The sequence below is a fragment of the Bubalus bubalis genome, chromosome 8, assembly GCF_019923935.1.
Source record: "Bubalus bubalis isolate 160015118507 breed Murrah chromosome 8, NDDB_SH_1, whole genome shotgun sequence".
Classification (NCBI taxonomy): domain Eukaryota; kingdom Metazoa; phylum Chordata; class Mammalia; order Artiodactyla; family Bovidae; genus Bubalus; species Bubalus bubalis.
The window spans coordinates 28,155,523-28,177,468 of NC_059164.1; the positions used below are offsets into that span (position 1 = coordinate 28,155,523).

Here is a 21,946-nt window from a genome sequence, read left to right on the forward strand (position 1 = left end):
GAGTATGACTCAGATAAAGAAAATATTCTTTACCTGGGCTCTAGATAGCCATGAAGGGGCTTTATTATATCCAGAAACTTGATATAAAAATTAGTCTATATGTTCAAACAATAATAGGTATGTATGGAGAAATATCTGTGAGGTTATACACTAAATTTATAATGTTGGCTAATTTTGATGATGTGGTAGGGAAGAGAACTTCAGTTTTGATTTTTTTTTAACCCTTTGCAACAGGAATTATAAATTACTTACATAATTAAAATTCATTTAAAAATTGGATATAAATGTACAGTTGTGTTTTTTTCTGAGGATAGGGCACTGTTTTAATCTCATGATAAATAATATGAGTCCTTTATGTTATATATTTTAACTTTGGAAAAAATGATGCATTATCTAGCTGGAGACATACTAGCTTCAAATTTGTAAATTTGAAGTAACTGTTTGAGGGATTTCTTTCACTTTGTCTTATTTTTCCTTAAATGAACTGAATAGACTTAAATATTAGAAATAACATTTTGGAGCAAGTATCATTTATATACAGCACTTCATTTCTTTTGCTCTGGTATGGATTAGGATGTACAGTAGGTGAATTTCAACACAATCTCACAGTTGGCTGAGTTGTTGCCATGGTGAATCAGGAATCCACAATCAGAAATCCACATACTAAGTATGTGACTTGAGTAGGCTATAAATTTCATTAAAATATCAGATTTTTGAAGCAGATAAAGTTATGGTATACAAATTAAGAATGCTCCAGAATCAATAAAAATCACTCAAACTTTATGATTTTGTTAAGAAAATTGTGAATATTTTAAAAGATTATTTTACATGTGGGGTAAAGGAGCTTAAGGAAAGTTCTTTTAATACATCTATAGAATGAATATCAGATATAGATGGATGGAATTTACCATGGTATGTATAAAATAAAACTCTATCAGATGTTTTTCTGGACACCACCATTTGAATCTTTAGATTTCAAAGTGCCAATTTAGAGTAACAAAATAAAATTTCCTTGGATCTGTGTACCACTGAATACAATCCATTCACATTATAGATGACATGCTAGAGACTGAGAAAAATGACGATCCTACAGCCGCTTGGAGACACAGTCCTGTCTAACTCTCTGCCAATGTATCTTACACATCGATTATATTTCATATGCCTATGTCTTCTCCAAAGCAGTTTACTCAACGGTTCATTTATTGTTACCTAGTAGTATTATTTCATGTTTTCAATGAGGTATCTATATAAACTACAACAAAGTGTCAAGAAGAGGCCAAAATCCTATAAGGCACTTATAGCTTTCTTTTGCTATGAAATTATAGTTAAATTTTTTTTTTCCTTCTAATTGCCCACATCTTTTAGACTGGTCCCAGGTCCCATAACAACCATTTACCTTACTATGAAATAGTGACTGGCAATAACCTGTATAAACATCCATCTTATGGATTTTAAGCCCTTTTTCTTCATACTGTTTTATTTTTAAGCCACTTAAAATTTTGGTCCAGTAATTTTTCCAATAATCCAAAAATGTCCAACAATAATTTAAGTCCAAATAATCAAAATAGTTGCCTAAATTCTTAGTGCATTTGACCTAGATAAAAAGCTTATGATGTTGAGGTCCATATATAATGAGCAATCCCTCCATAGTAGTTTTTATTTCCATTGGCTTCTAAAATTTAAAGCAAAATCTGGTAATAATGATATTTATGTATTGAAAAAAACTTCATGGCACCAATCGAAATACACTCTGATTATGGATTATGACCTGAAAAGTTAATTATTATACAATCCCATCTAGTGTTTATAAATAACATAAGATTTTTAATTTATAATACCAAAGAGATGAGTAGTTATCAGTCTAGTGTTCTGCTGCATATTCCTGGGGTCTCTTTGGAAATTAAGAATTGTTATTATTATTATTTTATTAAAACTATGAGGAAATAATCTGAGACTGGCACACAGCCTCTCATGGTCTGGTCCCTACCATTCTTTCCATCCTTATCTCTCCCTCACACACCTAAGCCTCAGAAAAACATAAGAACTTATTATTCCTGAAACACAACCCAACCTGCCTTTTTTTTTGTTTTCAGCCTTGCTGCCTAGAAGGTTTTCTTTCTCAGGCATTCACTGCCATTCTGTGCACCCAATACTAGCCATGTGCATTTATTCAGTGTGTACTACATAGCATACATTTTACTAAGAACATGATTATATTTGTGCCATCTAACAACCCTACTTGACAGAGTATGAGGAAACTTTGGCTAGTCAACCAGATAGTAAATGGCTAAAGGCTGACCTGGAATCTACTCCCAGGCAGACTCCAGATTTCATACTATGATACATTCCTTCTAAGTTTCAATAAACTTTAAAGATCAAGAGAAAAATAATACTTGTCCCAAGGATATTTCTTCTCTCCCCTGTATCTGTGACTCCCTGAAGTTAAACTCTAATTTCTCATCACTGGTAAAGGAAGTGACATATCTATCCATCTTACTTCCACAGCTCGGCATTCTGATTCATCTTAATAGTCTTTGTGTTAAATAGTAAAATGCTTTGCATGTGGTAAGCCCTCTATAAATATTGGTTACATGAATTCATCATTGCCAGAATTGTGATAATCCAAAATGTATTACAAATGACCTCTGAAAAATTATCTTAAGAATCAAGTTAGCAAGACTATAATTTGGTAAACAATGGTCAAATTTAGACATTTGTTTCTTTGCCAATTTGATTTATTGAGTTTATAAAAGTTATCAACTCTTTTGGCACTCAAATTTCAAATTGGTTCATTCAATCACATGGATTTATTTTTTACTGAATCAGAAAACAGAATTTGAACCTATTATTTCAGAATCATAGGTGAATTTGGTTACTCTTAAAAGCAAAATGTTTAAAAAGGACATAATTATTTATAATAATGACTGTGCTTTTATTATTTTGCTTTTCACTGAGCTGCTTCAAAATTTTCATTTTTTTTGTACATACACGTCAACTCACCTAGATAATTAGTAAATAGCTGAGAAAGAGAGAAAAAAAACATTTTAAAATAATTTTTCTTACATGACACCAAGCAAATGCAACCACCTTTTTATTCATGAAGGTAAACTGGATACTTCAATGCTATTTTGAGACAACCTACATTCACTTATTCAATTTTCTGAACTTCAGAGGGAAATTAATTTGAAGAGTATTTAAGCGTTCTTCCTCATAAGCCACCAAAAGATCACATTTTCTTTCGCTTGATTTAAATGTTGACATTACATTTCATTTTGAAAGCTGTCTGGTAGAAGTTTTCAAGTTTATTTATGTTTAATCATAATAATGCTAACTACAACTCTCAAAATAATCACTACTACATATAAGATGTAAAATAACTAGCTTTAAGATTTGCCTTTTAGTCTTTCATACTTATATTTAAAATAATACAGCAAAAGGCAATTATTTATGGTTGCTGGGACTTACTGAATTTAGAACAAGGATACTTAGAAGAATCCAATGTTAGAAATGAATACCATTTTTCTTTTAATTTCTGCAATTTAAAAACATTCTCACTTAGAAAAGTTAAATGATAAAAACTAATTTTCTAAAGCATAATTATGCCAGTTTTAAGAATGCTAGAACTTCACTTAAAAATAAATTGCTTCAGAATTACTCTTGAACTCATAAATTATCATTTTTTTCCTCAGACACCTAAAGCACAAATAACTAAGCCATGATTGTTAATTATACTAATTCTCAGTGACAGAATAACATCTTATTAAATTATCTTAGAAAATAGAATCAAGCTAAAGATCCAGAAGGATATGGATAGAAGAGCTATATAACTTAAAGGAGAAGAAAAACTGATTTTCACAAGTAGGTTCACATTAGGAATAGTGCTGAGTTATTTTATTGATCCTGGGTGGAAGGAATGGGTCTCTAAGGTTTTCCTGGAGATTCACCCACAGTAAATAAACTAGAAGCTCACTGGGTCTGCCCTCTGATCTAATGAAAATTATGACATTTTCTCTGAGCATTAGGTACTCTTTAAGCTGAGTTATTCTTGAGTTAGAATGTTGCTACATATCATTTGTTGTTTACCTTATTCCCTAGAACTTAGGAAAGAGTTTTAAAAAGGGAAAATTAAGAGCAGTGTCTTCTGGGATGAAATCCTCCTTTCATACTCACATCATATTTCTCTTTGTGACATCTGTGTTGTCTTTAGTGTACTTTGGGCACTGTTACCGAGAAATAAATGCATAACTCTACCCTTGCTTGTTGCTGGTGTAAGAAAATGATGTAACACTTTCATTTTGATTTTCCTTGTAAAAGTATGGAGGCTGAGCCTGCCCTTGACAGGTGTGACCCCCACCCCCGCCACCCCAATCAGCCCCACTGGGCAACCTTTTGCAGATTCAGCCAGTGGAAACTGCCCTCCCCAACTTTAAACAAAGCCATTTAATTTGGAATCAAGTCAACGTAAGGGAAAAAAAAATACTAATAATTAAAGGACAACATACAGAGGCATAGCCTGCGACATGAACCTACATGCAAGCCAGAGGAGATTCATGATTTTCAACCCCAGGGAGGGAGTGACTAACGCGCGCACACTGACCATCACCGTAAAGAGGTAAAGAGAGAGTGAAATGGCTCAACGTACACACACCCCGCTCCATACCGGGGACGAGTCTCCAAGCTGCGGCTTGTGCTCTCGGAGGGCCAGGCTGAAGCTGACCGCCCCCACTGCCACGCTGGACGCCCCCAGCCCTATCTCCAGCACGGAGAGCACCAGGAGGCTCCCAATAATCTGGCCGCTGGTGCACATCCTTCTTCGGTCATCATTCCTTCCAGGTCAGAGAGGGAAGCCGACCATCCACCTTCTTCCTTCCACTCTCCTCTTTATCCCCTCTGCCCGCTACCAGACCCCAAAACTTTTCTTTCTTCACCAGAGAAGCATTATCCACAAGGACTGGATTTCCAGAACCGGAGACCTTCTTCCCTGACTGGGTCAGAAGCAGAGTTGCTCCACCCCTGGCACGTTCAGACAGGGATCATAGAAGGATTTTCCCAGTCGGTGGTCGGAGTCCAGGAGAGGAGAGCACACTGGTAGAAAGGGCTTTCAATAAGGAGCCAGAAGCCTGGGGGAGCCAGGGAGCTGGGAGCTCTGCTCCGGAGTCCAGGCGCTGTCCAGAGTTCTGCCGCGTCCCAAGTCTCCGCAGGGAAATCCCGTTCTCTCCTCTGCTTCCGGGACCCTTTCAGGCTCCCTTTTCTTTCCCCGCAAGTACACGAGCTTTGCTTCCCCAGATCCTAAGCGGGACCGCTCAGAGCATCTCTCACCCTCTCGCTCGGTCTCCTTTCCTTTGTTTTCGTGGTAACACGAAGTGCTTCTACGAGTCCCTCGGTCCCCAGGCTGAGCGGGCGGATGATATTCAGCACCACGCTCCTCACAGTTGCTGTGTCGCCAGAAAAAGCGACCTTGTCTGATGGCCTTTTTCTGTCTGGGTTTGTTCTTCCTCGTCGTCGTCCTCTTCCTCTCCCCCTCTCTGGATCTGATTCTCTCTCATTGCAGTGACCTCATTGGGATTTAAGAGGCTGATGGAGGAGGGAAAAGCTTGATGTATTTGTGGGTGCAGGACCAATGCTCTTGAATGACCCTTGCTCGGCCCCACTTGGGGACCCTTACCACAGAGATCCAAGCGATACCTTCCTTCGCACTTTCCCACCAACCCCCACCACCTCCACCCTTGTTTGCTCCCTCCTGGGCTTCTGTCCAGATGGGAAGGGAGGTGATGCCTGCGTCAACACGGGGCTCATTCTGTGTGAAACTTTCTTTTTCGTGTACACGGGGTGATGTGGGAGCGCAATGAGTGAAGAATGGCAGAGAGAGCACAGGGGATGGAGAAGGTACAGACTCCGAAATTCAACAGGACTCCAAAGGACCTTCACAGAGGAACTACCCTCTCAAGAAGAGTTACTCTCCAGCATGTTTTAAAGAGCTGCCATGACCTGTCATCCTCCCTGTTGAACGTGGGGAAGATGCAGTTGACTGGGGCCACACTTCACCAGGGAAGTGGCTGTGGTTCCTCCTCAGCTGGCAGACCCTAGCTCTCCCTGAGCACGTTCTGGGTTGCATCACTAGACCACATGCCCGGGACCAGGCGTTCTCACTCAAATTCAAGAGATGTGTACATTTAAGTACTAAATAGAAACAACATTGGTTTTCTTAAAAAAAAAAAAAAAAAAAAAACCTACCTCATTGCACACTTTGACAGTTTGCACTCATCAGAATCCTTAGAGCAAGGGCCAGCCATGGTTCAGGTATTTTGGGGTTGTAATCCGATGCACATGGAAGTCTGGGAATCACTGAGTCTGGGCTGTTTCACGTCCCTGATTTGATTTCAAAAATCCCAAGGTGTTCCATCAGGAAGATGCAAAGAGTGGGGAGTGGGGGTGATAAGTGTTTGTGGGTCATCTTTCTCAAAAACTGGTTTCTGGGGAACTTGGAAATGGAGTGAAGGAAAACAGAAGAAAAGAGGACTTAGAACACACTGCACAAGATCAGGGAATCTCTGAATGCATGTAGACTAGAACAGTAGTTACTTCTGATTAGAAGTTTTTTCTTCTTTTTTTTTTTTTAAACCCCAGTGCTGAGAACACTAAAGTTGAGTGATATACAATCTATAAAATAAGTGCCAGTTCTACATTTCTTAAATTTCAGAACTTGTTTCATTGGTTACATTCAACTGTATAGTATAATTTACTTTCCTTATGATATATTTATATTTCATATTTTTTAAACACTGGAATCTTCTTCCCTTAAAAAAAGCAAGGAAGGAAGAATTATATAGTATTAGAAACTTAATAAGTCTTAAAGAGTCTTCAGTTATTGTGGTATTTGGAAAAGAACTCAAGCATTTATTTTCAATAATTGGTGAATTTACTTTCCATTTCTTAAAACAGCCCACTAACAATCATTCATATAGTTTTTTATTTTAGTGAAGAATAGTTTATTTTATTTAAATCTTATAAAAGTCATTTAATGATCCAATTCATATGTAGAAATAATGGAACATCTAGGTTCTCTTACTTTTTGTGTATCTTTAGCCATTGCTTTCCTTTTTTCCTTCTTCCCCAACAAAAAGAGAAATTTATAGTCATTGCTAAAATAGATTGGTTAATGCAACCATATAAAAAGAAGTGTAACTCACAGGAAGGGAAATTAATTCTTAGAGGTAGTGTTAACAATGGATGAATTTCCCAGAGAGAAAGGAAGGGATGTAATGTATTATGATTGAATTTTCATCTTTGAATGTAATAGGTAGAAATGTGTTTTCTTATAACCCCAAAGCCTAATCATATGTTTGAATATAACCAATTTTCATTTTTTGAAAGTCAAATATACATATATAATATCACTTATATATAGAATCTTTTTTTTTTTTTTTTGGTAATTTTGAAAGAATTTTTTTTCCCCTTCTTTTTTTTTAAATTTTATTTTATTTAACTTTAAAATATTGTATTGGTTTTGCCATATATCAAAATGAATCTGCCACAGGTATACATGTGTTCCCCATCCTGAACCCTCCTCCCTCCTCCCTCCCCATACCATCCCTCTGGGTCGTCCCAGTGCACCAGCCCCAAGCATCCAGTATAGTGTATCCAACCTGGACTGGTGACTCGTTTCATATATGATATTATACATATTTCAATGCCATTCTCCCAAATCATCCTACCCTCTCCCTCTCCCACAGAGTCCAAAAGACTGTTCCATACATCAGTGTCTCTTTTGCTGTCTCGTACACAGGGTTATTGTTACCATCTTTCTAAATTCCATATATGTGCGTTAGTATACTGTATTGGTGTTTTTCTTTCCGGCTTACTTCACTCTGTATAATAGGTTCCAGTTTCATCCACCTCATTAGAACTGATTCAAATGTATTCTTTTTAATGGCTGAGTAATACTTCATTGTGTATATGTACCACAGCTTTCTTATCCATTCATCTGCTGATGGACATCTAGGTTGCTTCCATGTCCTGGCTATTATAAACAGTGCTGCGATGAACATTGGGGTACACGTGTCTCTTTCAATTCTGGTTTCCTCAGTGTGTATGCCCAGCAGTGGGATTGCTGGATCATAAGGCAGTTCTATTTTCAGTTTTTTAAGGAATCTCCACACTGTTCTCCATAGTGGCTGTACTAGTTTGCCTTCCCACCAACAGTGTAATAGGGTTCCCTTTTCTCCACACCCTCTCCAGCATTTATTGCTTGTAGACTTTTGGATCGCAGCCATTCTGACTGGCGTGAAACGGTACCTCATAGTGGTTTTGATTTGCATTTCTCTGATAATGAGTGATGTTGAGCATCTTTTCATGTGTTTGTTAGCCATCTGTATGTCTTCTTTGGAGAAATGTCTATTTAGTTCTTTGGCCCATTTTTTGATTGGGTCATTTATTTTTCTGGAATTGAGCTGTAGGAGTTGCTTGTACATTTTTGAGATTAGTTGTTTGTCTGTTGCTTCATTTGCTATTATTTTCTCCCATTCTAAAGGCTGTCTTTTCACCTTGCTTATAGTTTCCTTTGTTGTGTAGAAACTTTTAAGTTTAATTAGGACCCATTTGTTTATTTTTGCTTTTATTTCCAATATTCTGGGAGGTGGGTCATAGAGGATCCTGCTGTGATGTATGTCGGAGAGTGTTTTGCCTATGTTCTCCTCTAGGAGTTTTATAGTTTCTGGTCTTACGTTTAGATCTTTAATCCATTTTGAGTTTATTTTTGTGTATGGTGTTAGAAAGTGTTCTAGTTTCATTCTTTTACAAGTGGTTGACCAGAGTTCCCAGCACCACTTGTTAAAGAGATTGTCTTTAATCCATTGTATATTCTTGCCTCCTTTGTCAAAGATAAGGTGTCCACATGTGCGTGGATTTATCTCTGGGCTTTCTATTTAGAATCTTTTTTAAAAAAAGGGGTACAAATGAACTTATCTACAAAACAGAAGTAGAGTCACAGATATAGAAAACAAACATGCTTATCAGTAGGTAAGAGGGGAGAGGGATAAACTGGAAGATTAGGATTGACATATACATACTACTCTATATAATATAACTAATAAGGATCTACTGTATATCACAGGGAACTCAACTCAGTACTCTGTAATGGCCAATATGAGGAAACAATCTAAAAAAGAGTGGATATGTGTATAGCTGATTCTCTTTGCTGTATACCTGACACAACTGTAAATCAACTATATTCCAATAAAAAAAAGAAATAAATTAAATCCATCCTCATTTATATATGACTAACAAAAAGCCACCCCAAAATGGAAATATTTATAGAAATAAAATAAAAACAATCATCACCACAAATTACTGCTTTATATTTAAAAACATGAAGATCAATGTTATTAGAACTTTAAAAAAATCTTATATTACTTATTCTGGGAGACAAAATATATTTTGCATGCCCTTTTAAATGTTGGAAAGATCACCGCCTCCAAGTAAATGCAGGATCATTACATTTTGCTCTTATTTGTGGAAATCATCATAGCAAAAAAATAGGTTCAGTAGGCATTCTCTCTCAAAATTATTTATTAGGGAAAGAATTATAGGAAAAACAATAAATCTAGAGAAAAACAAACAGACAAAAAATACATTGGTATCCTAACACCAGTGGCTCTACAATTAGAGGTTTTAATTTTTCTTATGCTATGGTACACCAAAAAAGCTATTCATAAGATCCATTGATACACATATGAAAGAAAGTGAAAGTGAAGTCGCTCAAGTGAAGTCTTGTCCGACTCTTTGGGACCCCAGGGACTGTAGCCTACCAGGATGCTCCATCCATGGGATTTTCCAGACAAGAATACTGGAGTGGGTTGCTATTTCCTTCTCCAGATCTTCTCAATCCAGGGATTGAACTCGGGTCTCCTGCATTGTAAGCAGATGCTTTACCGTCTGATCCACCAGAGAAGTCTACATATATAGTATAGTATAGATACATATATAGTTCATTCAATACTTATACTTCCTCAATAGGAACAATAGTGCAAAAACTCTCAAGTTTGCCCCCTGCTGGCTCATATAGGACACATGAATATGAATTTGTAGGGCAACTCAAAATAATTCTTATTAAATTTACTAGCTAATCAGAAAAAATCCTCCATAATTGCTTTCTTTAAGGACCTAAGCTCTGCCAAAAAGTATTTAAGTGTTCTGAGATCTTCACATACCCATTTACCCAAATTAGATTTATCTGTCCGTTCAGTTGCTCAGTGGTGTCCGACTCTTTGTGACCCCATGGACTGCAGTACTCCAGGCCTCCCTGTCCATCACCAACTCCCAGAGTTCACTCAGACTCATGTCCTTTGAGTCGGTGATGCCATCCAGCCATGTCGTTCTCTGTCATCCCCTTCTCCTCATGCCTTCAATCTTTCCCAGCATCAGGGTCTTTTCCAATGAGTCAGTTCTTTGCATCAGGTGGCCAAAGAATTGGAGTTTCAGTTTCAGCATCAGTCCTTGCAATGAATATTCAGGACTGATTTCCTCTAGGGTGGACTGGTTGGATATCCTTGCTGTCAAAGGGACTCTCAAGTGTTTTCTCCAACACCACAGCTCAAAAGCATCAATTATTTAGTGCTCAGCTTTCTTTATAGTCCAACTCGCATCCATACATGTCTACTGGAAAAACAATACCTTTGACTAGATGGACCTTTGTTGGCAAAGTAATGTCTCTGTTTTTTAATAAGCTGTCTAGGTTTATAAATAAGTTAGATTTATAGAATTGTTTTATTAAATTATAGTTAACATACAACATTATATTAGATTCAGGCAGACTACATAGTGACTTGACATTTATCTACATTATGAATTGACTACCACAAGTCTAGTAATCATCTTTCACCATACAAAGTTATTATAATATTATTGACTATATTCCCTGTGCCATATATAGAAATTTTAGTACATGGATAAAGGAAAATCCAGGAGCTGGGAAATAAATTCCACCTGTCTTAATATGGTCAAGTAAGTTGCTGAAATAATCAGTTTAGTCTTAATACAAGGTTAGTAAATGAAAAGGTCAAAATTTAAACTGATTAATTTTGAAAATTGGGTTAAAGTGTTCAAGCTATTATAAATTTTTTAGTTTTGTGATCTAAAGTCACAAAAGTTACAAGATCTTTGATCTAAAGATTAAAGATCTAAAAACTATAGTTTGTACTACTGTGATCTTAGACCTGTACTGAATGACCAAAGCAGTACAGACGATTAAGAAAAAAAAAAATCACAAAATTATTACAAACCATTTAGCAGTTCTTAAAGTGCTACAAGTCTATTTAATATTTCAATACTCTAGTCAGTGTGGCTAAAAATAATGGTACCTAAAACTTAGTTTGGATTTTATAGAGTAATTCTGCTGTGCAAGGGGAAAAAATGTTGAGGATTTTTTTCCTTATTTAAATCTCAAGAAGAAGAGGTAATTAAACCTAAATTTATCTTCTGCCTTTTGTCTTCTAGTGGTAATATCTACTAGTAACATCAGTGTTTATGAAAATTAGAGAAATTATAGTACTTGGCATTGTATTTATCACAATTTTCCATTTATGTCTGAAATATCTTTTGATTATTAATGACTTTAAAGCATGTATAAAACCTCAATTGTGTATTTTATACTGATATCTACTTTTTAATAAAGAGTGTGAGTATTTATACTCCTAACCTGTATGGAGTAATTGGTCCTGGATTTACTCTCCTACCACATAGATTTAAATAAACAGTGCACGAGAGACAGTGCAGAAGTGTAATCCCTGTGAGAAGACGAGCAAGGTTTTCTCTTGTGGTCTTTTTGACTACAGGCATCTAACAAGCTGTTTCACAAGAAGAGTATAAAGCAGAGCACAGTTATCTTTTTTTTTTAACTTTACAATATTGTATTGGTTTTGCCATCTATCAACATGAATCCATCACAGGTATACATGTGTTCCCCATCCTGAACCCTCCTCCCTCCTCCCTCCCTGTACCACCCCTCTGTGTCTGTAAAAATCCTTAACAAAATTCTAACAATCAGAATCCAACAACACAGTAATCTTAACAGAATTCATGGGACAAACAGCAGAGTTCTTGGAGGCTGAGGTCGCCAGTATTTTCAGGACAGAGTACTAGAGAAGAGGATCTTTCATAAAGAGATCCATAAATCTCCTTATGGTTTCCTTGTGTCTTTGTTAAATCTAAGCCACAAAATCATGGAGTGCAATGTACAAGGTTAGAAATGAAATTTCATTTCCAGTGAACTGAAATCTGAAGCTTACATGATCCTGGGAAAATTTTCACTTTCATAATAGCCAGTGAGAGTGCTTGTTGAATACTCAGCCTTTGGTGGAGATAACAGGAAGAGCACATATACGAAGTGGAGCTAAACTATGCCTGTAGTAAAGGCAACTCTATTTCAGACCTAAAAATGCTTTAAAACGAGCTTTTAAAGTATCAGTCTGTTTTATAAGTAACAAACTCTAGCACATCTTAAAGAAAATGACAAAACCTATCTCTCAACAATGTAATGCTCACAGTCTCTACTATCCAATTAATATCTGAAATATTAAAAACCAGGAATATGTGATCCCTAACTAGGATTTCAGAGATAATGGAATTTATTAACATGTAAATATTTCTATTGTAAATATTAGAAATATGTTCAAAGGTGAAGAGAAAAAAATTAATGTAATAAAGATATAAATTGAATTTGTAACAAAGAACAAAATATAATTTCTATAGATGAAAAAACTATATATGTAAAATGAAAGATAGTACATCTGAAATTATTAGGTTAGACACTGAAGAAGAAAGTTAGTGAACATTAAGCCATAACAATAGAAATTAAAATTACAGAGAAAATCACAACACAAACTAAATCACAGAAGAAAAAAAGACTGAAAAAAATTAACAGATTCAGTGACCTGCAGAAAAATTCAAAAAGTGTTATATGGACATAATATAAGTTGTAGACAAATAGGTATGTAAAAAATAAATTTAAGTAAAAATGACCAATTATTTTCTAGATTTGATGAAAACTACAAATGCATATATCCAAGAGGCTCAATAAACTGTAAATAGAATAAACACAACAAGGCATACCACAATCAAATTTCTGGAAAATAGTGGTAAGAATTAAAAATTAAAAGCAGCCAGAGGAAAAAGGATGCACTATATATAGAGAAAAAGAGGCAAGGATGCCAGACTTCTCATCTAAAGTTATTCAATCCAGATGACAAGTGAATGATAATTTAAAGTACTGAAACTTAAAAACAATAAAAAAATCTATTAATCTAGAATTATATTCCCAGCAAAAATACCATAAAAAGCGAAAGAGAAACAAATTGTCAGACCAACAAAAACTGAGACAATTTGCTTAGTAAATTTACTCAGTGAAGACATGAGATCTTCACTTTAAGACGTATTAAAAGAAATATTCTTCTAACAGAATTAAAATATATTAGAAGGAAACTCAGACCTACACAAACAAATGCTGAGCATCATAATGCAACATAGAAGAGTATCCATGAACAGTATTTTTTCTCAGTTTTAGTCTCAAATAGAGTAAGAAATATGTACTGAAAACAGAGCTGCCATGCAAGAAACAGAATCTGCAGTTCCAGCACAGCCATAAAAATTAACAGTTGAAACAAAGGATATAATGTTTACAGAAGAAAAATCACAGAATCTAGAATCTTTACAAATTAATATTCTTATCCTATATATGATAAAAAACATTATCCAAAATATGAAGGACCCTCAAATAAATTTCCTTCTCTCAACAGAGAGAGGAAAAAACAAGTCAGACCAGAAAATAAAGCAGATGTTGAAACTAACAGATAAGGATTTTAAGACAGTACTTACAATTATCTGCAATGAACTAAAAGAAAACATTTTCAACCAATGAATATTTCAGTAGAGAAATGGGAAATCTTAGCAAAGGTAATATAAATTTAAATAAGGAAATTCTAGAAGTAAAAACTACAATATTTGAAATAAAACTGGAAGGACTAAGCTCAATGGACATGACAGAGAAGAGTAAGTTAGTTTGAATAAGGATAAATAAATATTAATAATTTTAGTAAATAATGTAGTAATAATTATGGTAATTATAGTGATTAATAATTACAGTATTTAATACAATAGTTATAGTAGTAATTATAGTAAATAATATAATACTTAGAGCAAATAATGATAATTATATAAATAATACATTACAGTAAGTAAGACTTGCCTGGTAACTCAGCCAGTAAAGAATCTGCCTGCAATGTGGGAGACCTGGGTTGGGAAGATCCCCTGGAAAAGGGAATGGCTACCCACTCCATATTCTTGCCTGGAGAATTCCATCGACAGAGGAGGCTGACAGGCTACAGTTCATGGAGTCGTGGAGTGTCAGACACAACTGAGCAACTTTCGTTTTCATAAATAATAGAAACTTTTAAAAATAAATGGTGGTGCAGGACCTTGCTAAATGATAGCAAATGGTCAAAAACAGGCAAAACTGGACTAGAAGAAGAAGGGGTAAGAGGATTGAACAGAAAAGTCTTTCAAAATGCAATGGCTAAAATTTTACAAAGTTATGAGAGGTAGAAAATCACATATTTGAGATGCTAAATCAATATGCAGAGAAAACGTAAAAACATTAACAACAAAGCACAACAAGGCAAAGTCAAATAGCTGAAATCCAAAGATAAAGAGCATTTCTTAAAAGCAATACGAGAAAAAAGTCATATGTATCAGAATCAGGAATAGACATAATAAAAGAATAGAGTTACATTAACAAATGGACTGTGGTAGTTAGCTTCTCACAATGTCTCACAATGATTTCTGCCTGCTGCTGCTGCTAAGTCGCTTCAGTCGTGTCCGACTCTGTGTGACCCCATAGACGGCAGCCCACTAGGCTCCCCAGTCCCTGGGATTCTCCAGGCAAGAACACTGGAGTGGGTTGCCATTTCCTTCTCCAATGCATGAAAGTGAAAAGTGAAAGCGAAGTCGCTCAGTCGTGTCCGACTCTAGCGACCCCATGGACTGCAGCCTACCAGGCTCCTCTGTCCATGGGATTTTCCAGGCAAGAGAACTGGAGTGGGGTGCCATCGATTTCTGCCTACTAGTATTCCAATGCTTGTATACGCCATTCCCTTGAATGTATACTCCCCTTCCCTAGACCTAGTGACTTACTTCTAACGAATAGAATTTGATAAAATGATGGAATGTCACCTCTGTGACTAGGTTATAAAAGTCTCTGACTACCACCTGATGATAATCTCTATTGCCTTCTCTGATTATATATTTTTAAGAAAGCATACTGATACATTGGGAGGCCCACAAGACAAGGAATTGAGGGCAGCCTCAGAGCAATGGTCAATGAGGAATTAACACTTTCAGTCCAACAACAGGAGGAGGTAATGAACCCTGCCAACAAAGTGACTGATCCTGGAAGCTGATCCTTGACCATCTAAGTCTTGAGATGACTGCATACCTAGCCAATACCATGGCTACAAGAGAGGAACCACCTAAGATACGTGCACATTTCTAATTTCCAGAACTGTGAGATAATAAGGTTGTTTCAAGCCATTGAGTTTTGGCATTGTTTTGTTTTTACAGAGCAATAGACTAATACAAAGTTATAACAATCATAAAAGTAAAAACTCCCAAGAGACTGCCAAATCATGTAAGACAAACTGATGGAATTTAAAAAATAAATGGAAAATTCTACCACATTTGGAGATTTTAAATACCCAGTTGATAGAACAATTTGAGGAAAAACTCAGCAAATACGTAGAAGAAATAAACAAAACTATCACTTGACTGTCCTAATCAATACACCAGGGATAATAATATCTGCTGAGATTTGTTCTACCATATAAAGAACCAGCTGCTTCACTATTGAAGTTCAATGAAATGCAGTTCTCCACAAATTTTGCTGCCAGAAACAGTTTTCACACTTATTTCTGATTTCTGTTACTCTTAAACAACTTCTGAGTGTTCAGATATCTAATAATCATTTTGTTATGCATTCATTAACTGAGCAACTATTTACATAATTATTTCAGAGACAAACTGATGAGAGCAAGCTATTAGGTTACATTAACAAATACAAAAAGTAGGCTAGGGCTTTCCTGGTGGTTCAGTGGTACAGAATCCACCTGCCAATGCAGGAGACTCCTTGGTCCAGGAAGATTGCACATGCCACCGAGCGACTAAGCCAATGGGCCACAACTATTGAGCCTGTACTCGAGACACTGGGAACTACACCTGAGCACACGTGCTGCAGCTACTGAAGCCTGCGAGCCCTCAAGCCTGTGCTCCGTAATAACATAAGCCAGCAGCACTGAGAAGCCTGCACACCGCAACTGGAGGGTAGCCCCAGTTCACTGTAACTAGAGACAAGCCTGTGCAGCAATGAAAACCCAACACAGCCAAAAATAAAAAAAAAAATAAAATTATTATTTTTTTAAATAGGCTAGCACAGAATGATAGATTTGATAGGGTCATAAGAATCCCTCTTGTTAGATTACATCCTATATTTAAATCCTTTTTTACCACCTTTCTGACCTCTTCTTAATTCTTCTGGTGACTAGGAACACACTGCATTAAAAAGTCTAAGTATTTTTTTTTTAATTTATATTTTTGTGAATTCTATCCATGGCACTCAGTTCTATCTTTTGGAAAACAGAGAACATGTAAAACCTATTTTTGTTATCACAGGTATTCAAATAGTTTACAATTTTCATGCCTTGTGAAAATTTGTTCAACATTTACAGGAGAAATTTCTAAGTTCCTTAAAGATCATAGAAAGTGCTCCAGATCATTGATACTGAGTCCTTTATTAAATTGATTTTATTTGTAGGATACTTGCTTTATAATGGTGTGAGTGTCTGCTTTACAGCAACATGAATTAGCTCTCAGTATTCATATATCCCCTCCCCTTTGAGCCTCCCTCCTCCTCCATCTATCCCACCCATGTGGGTCATCGCAGAGCACTGTGCTGAGCTCCCTATGCTATACAGCGGCGTCCCACTAGCTATCTTATTTTGAACATGGCAGTGTATAATATATATGGCAATGCTACTCTCTCGATGCATCGCTGCCTTCTTCCCCCACTGTGTCTACAAGTCCGTTCTCTACCTATACTAGTGAGTCTTAACTTGTCCCTGTTTCTCTAGAGTAAAAACACTTATATCTATGTTAAAAAAGAAAAGAAAAGAAAAGAAAAAACACAGGTGTGTTATAAGGGCTAAGTACTGGAGGATAATTATCTCTGTGATTCTGTATTTTTGTAAATGTGCCCTACAATGATTGTGGCCACTTTCTGGCTGAATTCTACATGACCAATTCATACTTAATTTTCAATCAATGAAAATCCCAGAATATTTTTCCTGTAGACTCTCCTGTTTCCCTAATCTTACACTTGTACAGTTGATTTTTTTAACCTAAGGACAGGTTGATTTGTTTATCACTATCTAATTTCATCTTGTTAGCTCTGGCCCTTTGTTCTTTCCTGTAGAGATCATTTTGAATCCTCTGTCATCCCATGCATTAGCTATTCTTTCCAGTACTATGTATGTCATATCCCCAAGCAATGGGCCTATTCTAGCCTCATTTCTCTTGTTCTGAACATTCCTAAAGATGTAACTTTTATTGTCTTTGGCATTTTTAACAAGGCTCTGCTCATTTGTGTCTCTTGCTTCTGCTTCTGTATTTCCAGATTTCTGTCACCCGATTTATCATCATGTATATGATCCTTCTTTTAGCTTTTTGCATTTCCCTCAAAATACATGCCTATCTGAGTAGTTCCTGGGCAGACACAAGACTTAATAGTTTTTAATCTTTTTATTTTCTCCCAAATGAGGAATTTATAGTTATAATCACAATGTTGGTTTTAAGAGAATCCTGTCCCGGTCAGCTATCTTACAACTAGAGTATCTGACCAGTGCCTCATCTTATGTATTCTGGCGATTTGGGTATATATTTTACTATATCAATGTTTGTTTGCTATATTTTGAGTTGATACTAACTTGTAAACATACTGAACAAATAATAAATACCTGCTTAACAAATATGTGATAATTTAAAGAACTGATGAAGAACTGAGATAAAATGTTATTTTTCCGAGACTATCTACTTCAACTTCTTCACCTACTTATAGTTAGTTATAAAAAAAAAAATCTGATCGTCATGGTGACTGCTGCCTCTCCTTGCTTCCTTCACTGATTCATTTAGGATAAAATAAAATAATTACTTGGGAAAAAAAGTGAAACATTTATGATAAAGTCTTCATCTTCACATATAAATACCCGTTTCAAATAGAAAAGAAAACAACCTGATTAAGAGGATCACAGTGTATGAACAGGCACTTTTCACACTAAAATGAAATACCGCAAATGGCTAGTTAACATCTTTACAAATGTTCAGACTCAATAGTAAACAAAATGTGCAAGTGGTCATTAATTCTCCTATTAGACTGGCAAAAATTTCCTTCAAAGTAGTAATTAATGTTACTGGGGTAAAGTTAAATGGTTAGTCTCATAAATACTATGGAGATATAAATGGACACAATATTTTGAAAAGACATTTAATAATACATATTGAGTATTGGAAATGCTTATAAACTTTACCTCAGTGATAAAATTTGCATTTTTACTCTAATAAAAAAACTCACTGATGATCTAAAAGGTTTACATATAAGAATGTTAACAACAGTATTATTATAGAAAAAAGATAAAATTAGCTTAATCTTTCAATTAAAAACTAATAATGAAATAATCATAAAATTATAAGAGAATAATTCATAGTGGTTAAGATCATATATTAAAATCATATATTATCTATTAAATAGCTATTAATATGATTTGAAGTATACTTTAAAATCATATAAGTAAACAAACCTAATTTTCTTTAAAAATATGAATATAAAGAACACTATAAGGAATTACACAATAATTTTATTAGTTCAGTTCAGTTGCTCAGTCATGTCCAACACTTTGCGACCCCATGGACTGCAGCAGGCCAGGCCTCCCTGTCCATCACCAACTCCTGGAGTTTACTTAAACTCATGTCCATTGAGTCGGTGATGCCATCCAACCATCTCATCCTCTCTTGTCCCCTTCTCCTCCTGCCTTCAATCTTTCCCAGCATCAGGGTCTTTTCAAATGAGTCAGCTCTTTGCATCAGGTGGCCAAAGTACTGCAGTTTCAGCTTCAGCATCAGTCCTCCCAATGAATATTCAAGACTGATTTCCTTTAGGATGGACTCATTGGATCTCCTTGCAAACCAAGGGACTCTCAAGAGTCTTCTCCAACACCACAGTTCAAAAGCATCAATTCGTTGGTGCTCAGCTTACTTTATAGTCCAACTCTCACATCCATACATGACTATTGGAAAAACCACAGCTTTGACTATATGGACCTTTGTTGGAAAAGTAATGTCTCTGCTTTTTTTATTAGTTTTATTAGTACTCTCATGTTTTAGATGTTATGCTTTTCTCCTTTATGCTTTCTGTACTTTTCAGTTTGGGAACAAAAACTTGCATTAATTTTTAATCAGGAAAGCTATACAAATAAGAAATAGGAACTAAAAAGCACAGGAACCTGTGGTCACTTAACATGGGTAAGAAAATGCATGTGAATCTCAAAACCTCCAGAGGACATCATTTGTGAAACTTTCACTTAGAAATTTAAGTTAATAATGACAGTGCTTGGAAACTGAAGTCATGTTAAAAATTCCCAGCTTAAGAAGCCAGGGGAATGAATTACAAATTTTAAAAAGATCTTTTTTCTTTTTTAATCAGAAATTTTAAAGCTTGACAAAATGTATTCCTCAACCCTTAAGGGATTATAAGGGAAAAAGGAAAATCCAATAATACGGAAGAGTTTATTCCTCCAGTGATAGACTTTAACTGTAGTAGATTACAGCTGCAGGGGTTGAATAAGCATAAAGTTTCTGAGATTGCAAAGGAAACTCTTTCTGCTCCATCAACACTTTCTTTTCTCAGCAAAGATGCCAATTATTGGAGTAAACAAGGAAACACTGAAAGTTCTGTTCATTTTTCAGGCCATTTAGACCTGAATAAAATTAATATTTTATTTCCTGTATCTTCATTAAGAAAATCTTGAGGAATAAAAGTAGCCTTTACATTTCCTTGCTAACATAGGATTAGTTCTTAGTTCAGAACACTGTACATAGCCAACAGTAACTAAACATTTGAGTTTTACTGATTGGTGAGATAGTCACATTGGCATTGTCTATAACAAAAGAAAGTTTAAAGAAGTAGGTCAAACTTTATTTTGAGGGCCTTGAATTAGAAATATATTACACATTATTTTTCAAAGTTTGATTAATTTTTATTCTGAATTTTTCTAATTAGTTTACCATCACCCACACCCACATCAGATCTTGACTTGGGGTACTATGTATGGGCTCAGATTCCGGAAACATTTTCTGAGCAAAAGGACAGAGTAGTACTTACTGACCCATGAGTTAATAGTTAAAGATGAACAATAGCTGATATTTATGGAGTGCTTACCATGTACCAGGCACTATTTTAGCCACTGAGGGTATCCCATAAATAATACAGAAACATCTACCCTAAAACAGTTTACATTCTGTGTGGGATTTAACCAACCAAATCAACACATAATTATATAATTTCAGATAGTGAAAAATAAATTTAATTTCAGATAAATTAAGTCAAGTTATGGGAATGAAATGATAAATGGGTAGTTTATAGTCTTCACAAGACCACACATGATCAGAGATATAAAGTGAGCACGTGAACTCAAGGAAGAACTGGAGAAAAAGTATAGTAGACAAAGGGGAGAAAGGAGCATTAAGCATTCGAACAGCTAACACCTAGTGAGTAAGGGGGAAAGTGGCTGGAAACGAAGTTGAAGAGATAGCCAGGGACTAGATTATTTAAACCTGCCTGGCTGTGTAATATTTTGCATTTCATTCTAAGTGGATAGATTGAGCATTCTTGAGAAAAGAAGTGACATAATATGATTTATATTGTAATAAAATCAGCTTCCTAATCTGCTGACTAGATACAATCCACTGAGGGATGGGGTAGAGATGGAAGCAACTGGAATCTACTAAAATTGTAAATAAAACCTTGAACTAGAAAGGTAGTGTTGGAGGTGGTGAGAAATACATTTTGACAATATAATATAAAGAAGAAATCTGAATTTTTTTTTTTTTAAGTAGAACATTCAGCTGCAATCTTATTTTATAGTGCTGGTCTGAGAAACTGAAGCCAGGCCAAGGAATAAAAGAGGAGACAGGAAGAGTGACTCTTGTAAAACTGCCTAAGGCAAAGGTTGGTACTGGTATTTCACCACTTTGCTGCATGGTAAATGTATTACATATGTGCCAGGAAATATCTGAATTCTCAGTCTTCAGAGTGCTTGTTAGGGTGGGGTGTTGGGTAGAAATCCTTCCTTTGTTCGCTCATCACCTTCCCTACTCACTGCTGGATACTTCTCACTGGGGAGTGAATCTGCAGTTGCTGCAGCAGCAGAATATTCAGTAAGTCCAGTACTTGCTGGTATGGCATGCGATAGTGAGCGTTGCCAAGGAGGAGCTCTGGCTTTTGGACATCTATTTAATTGGCCAGGTGCAAGCATATTCCCTCGGAACCCTTACTCTAGGTACCTAAGGATCAATGAAATACTACAAGGTGACAGTCAGGGAAAAGGAACGGTGGCCAATGGAAGCTTTGAAGGGTGCAGTTTTAGGTCATAGTGTGTTCATGTTTGCTGGAAAATTCCTTTGGTGGCACTTGTGCCCTATTAGTGCCATGAGAGCCAGTTGAAAGCAGTTTTACAATTACAGATAATTATTAGGAAATACTTGATATAAAAAAACTACTTGCATTTGAGAAGCAGTCACATTATTGTAAGAAATTTCAAAAGTACACTTGCAAATTATAGAAATTAATGCAGAA

General features: G+C 35.7%; 1 protein-coding gene across 7 annotated transcripts in view; it reads right to left on the reverse strand.

Moving 5' to 3' along the window:
- The window catches only part of TMEM196 (transmembrane protein 196), a 311,062-nt gene that overhangs the window by 63,673 nt on the left and 225,443 nt on the right, over positions 1-21,946 (reverse strand). The window contains exon 1 of one of the 7 annotated variants that reach the window (XM_006071616.4): positions 4,661-5,694. The exons of 5 other annotated variants lie outside the window; for them this stretch is intronic. In XM_006071616.4, coding sequence (XP_006071678.1) covers positions 4,661-4,807 — 147 coding nt within the window. In that variant the 5' untranslated portion in view covers positions 4,808-5,694. Of the gene's footprint in view, positions 1-4,660; positions 5,695-21,946 lie in introns of those variants that run through there. One more of the 7 variants, XM_006071615.4, reaches the window with a different exon arrangement.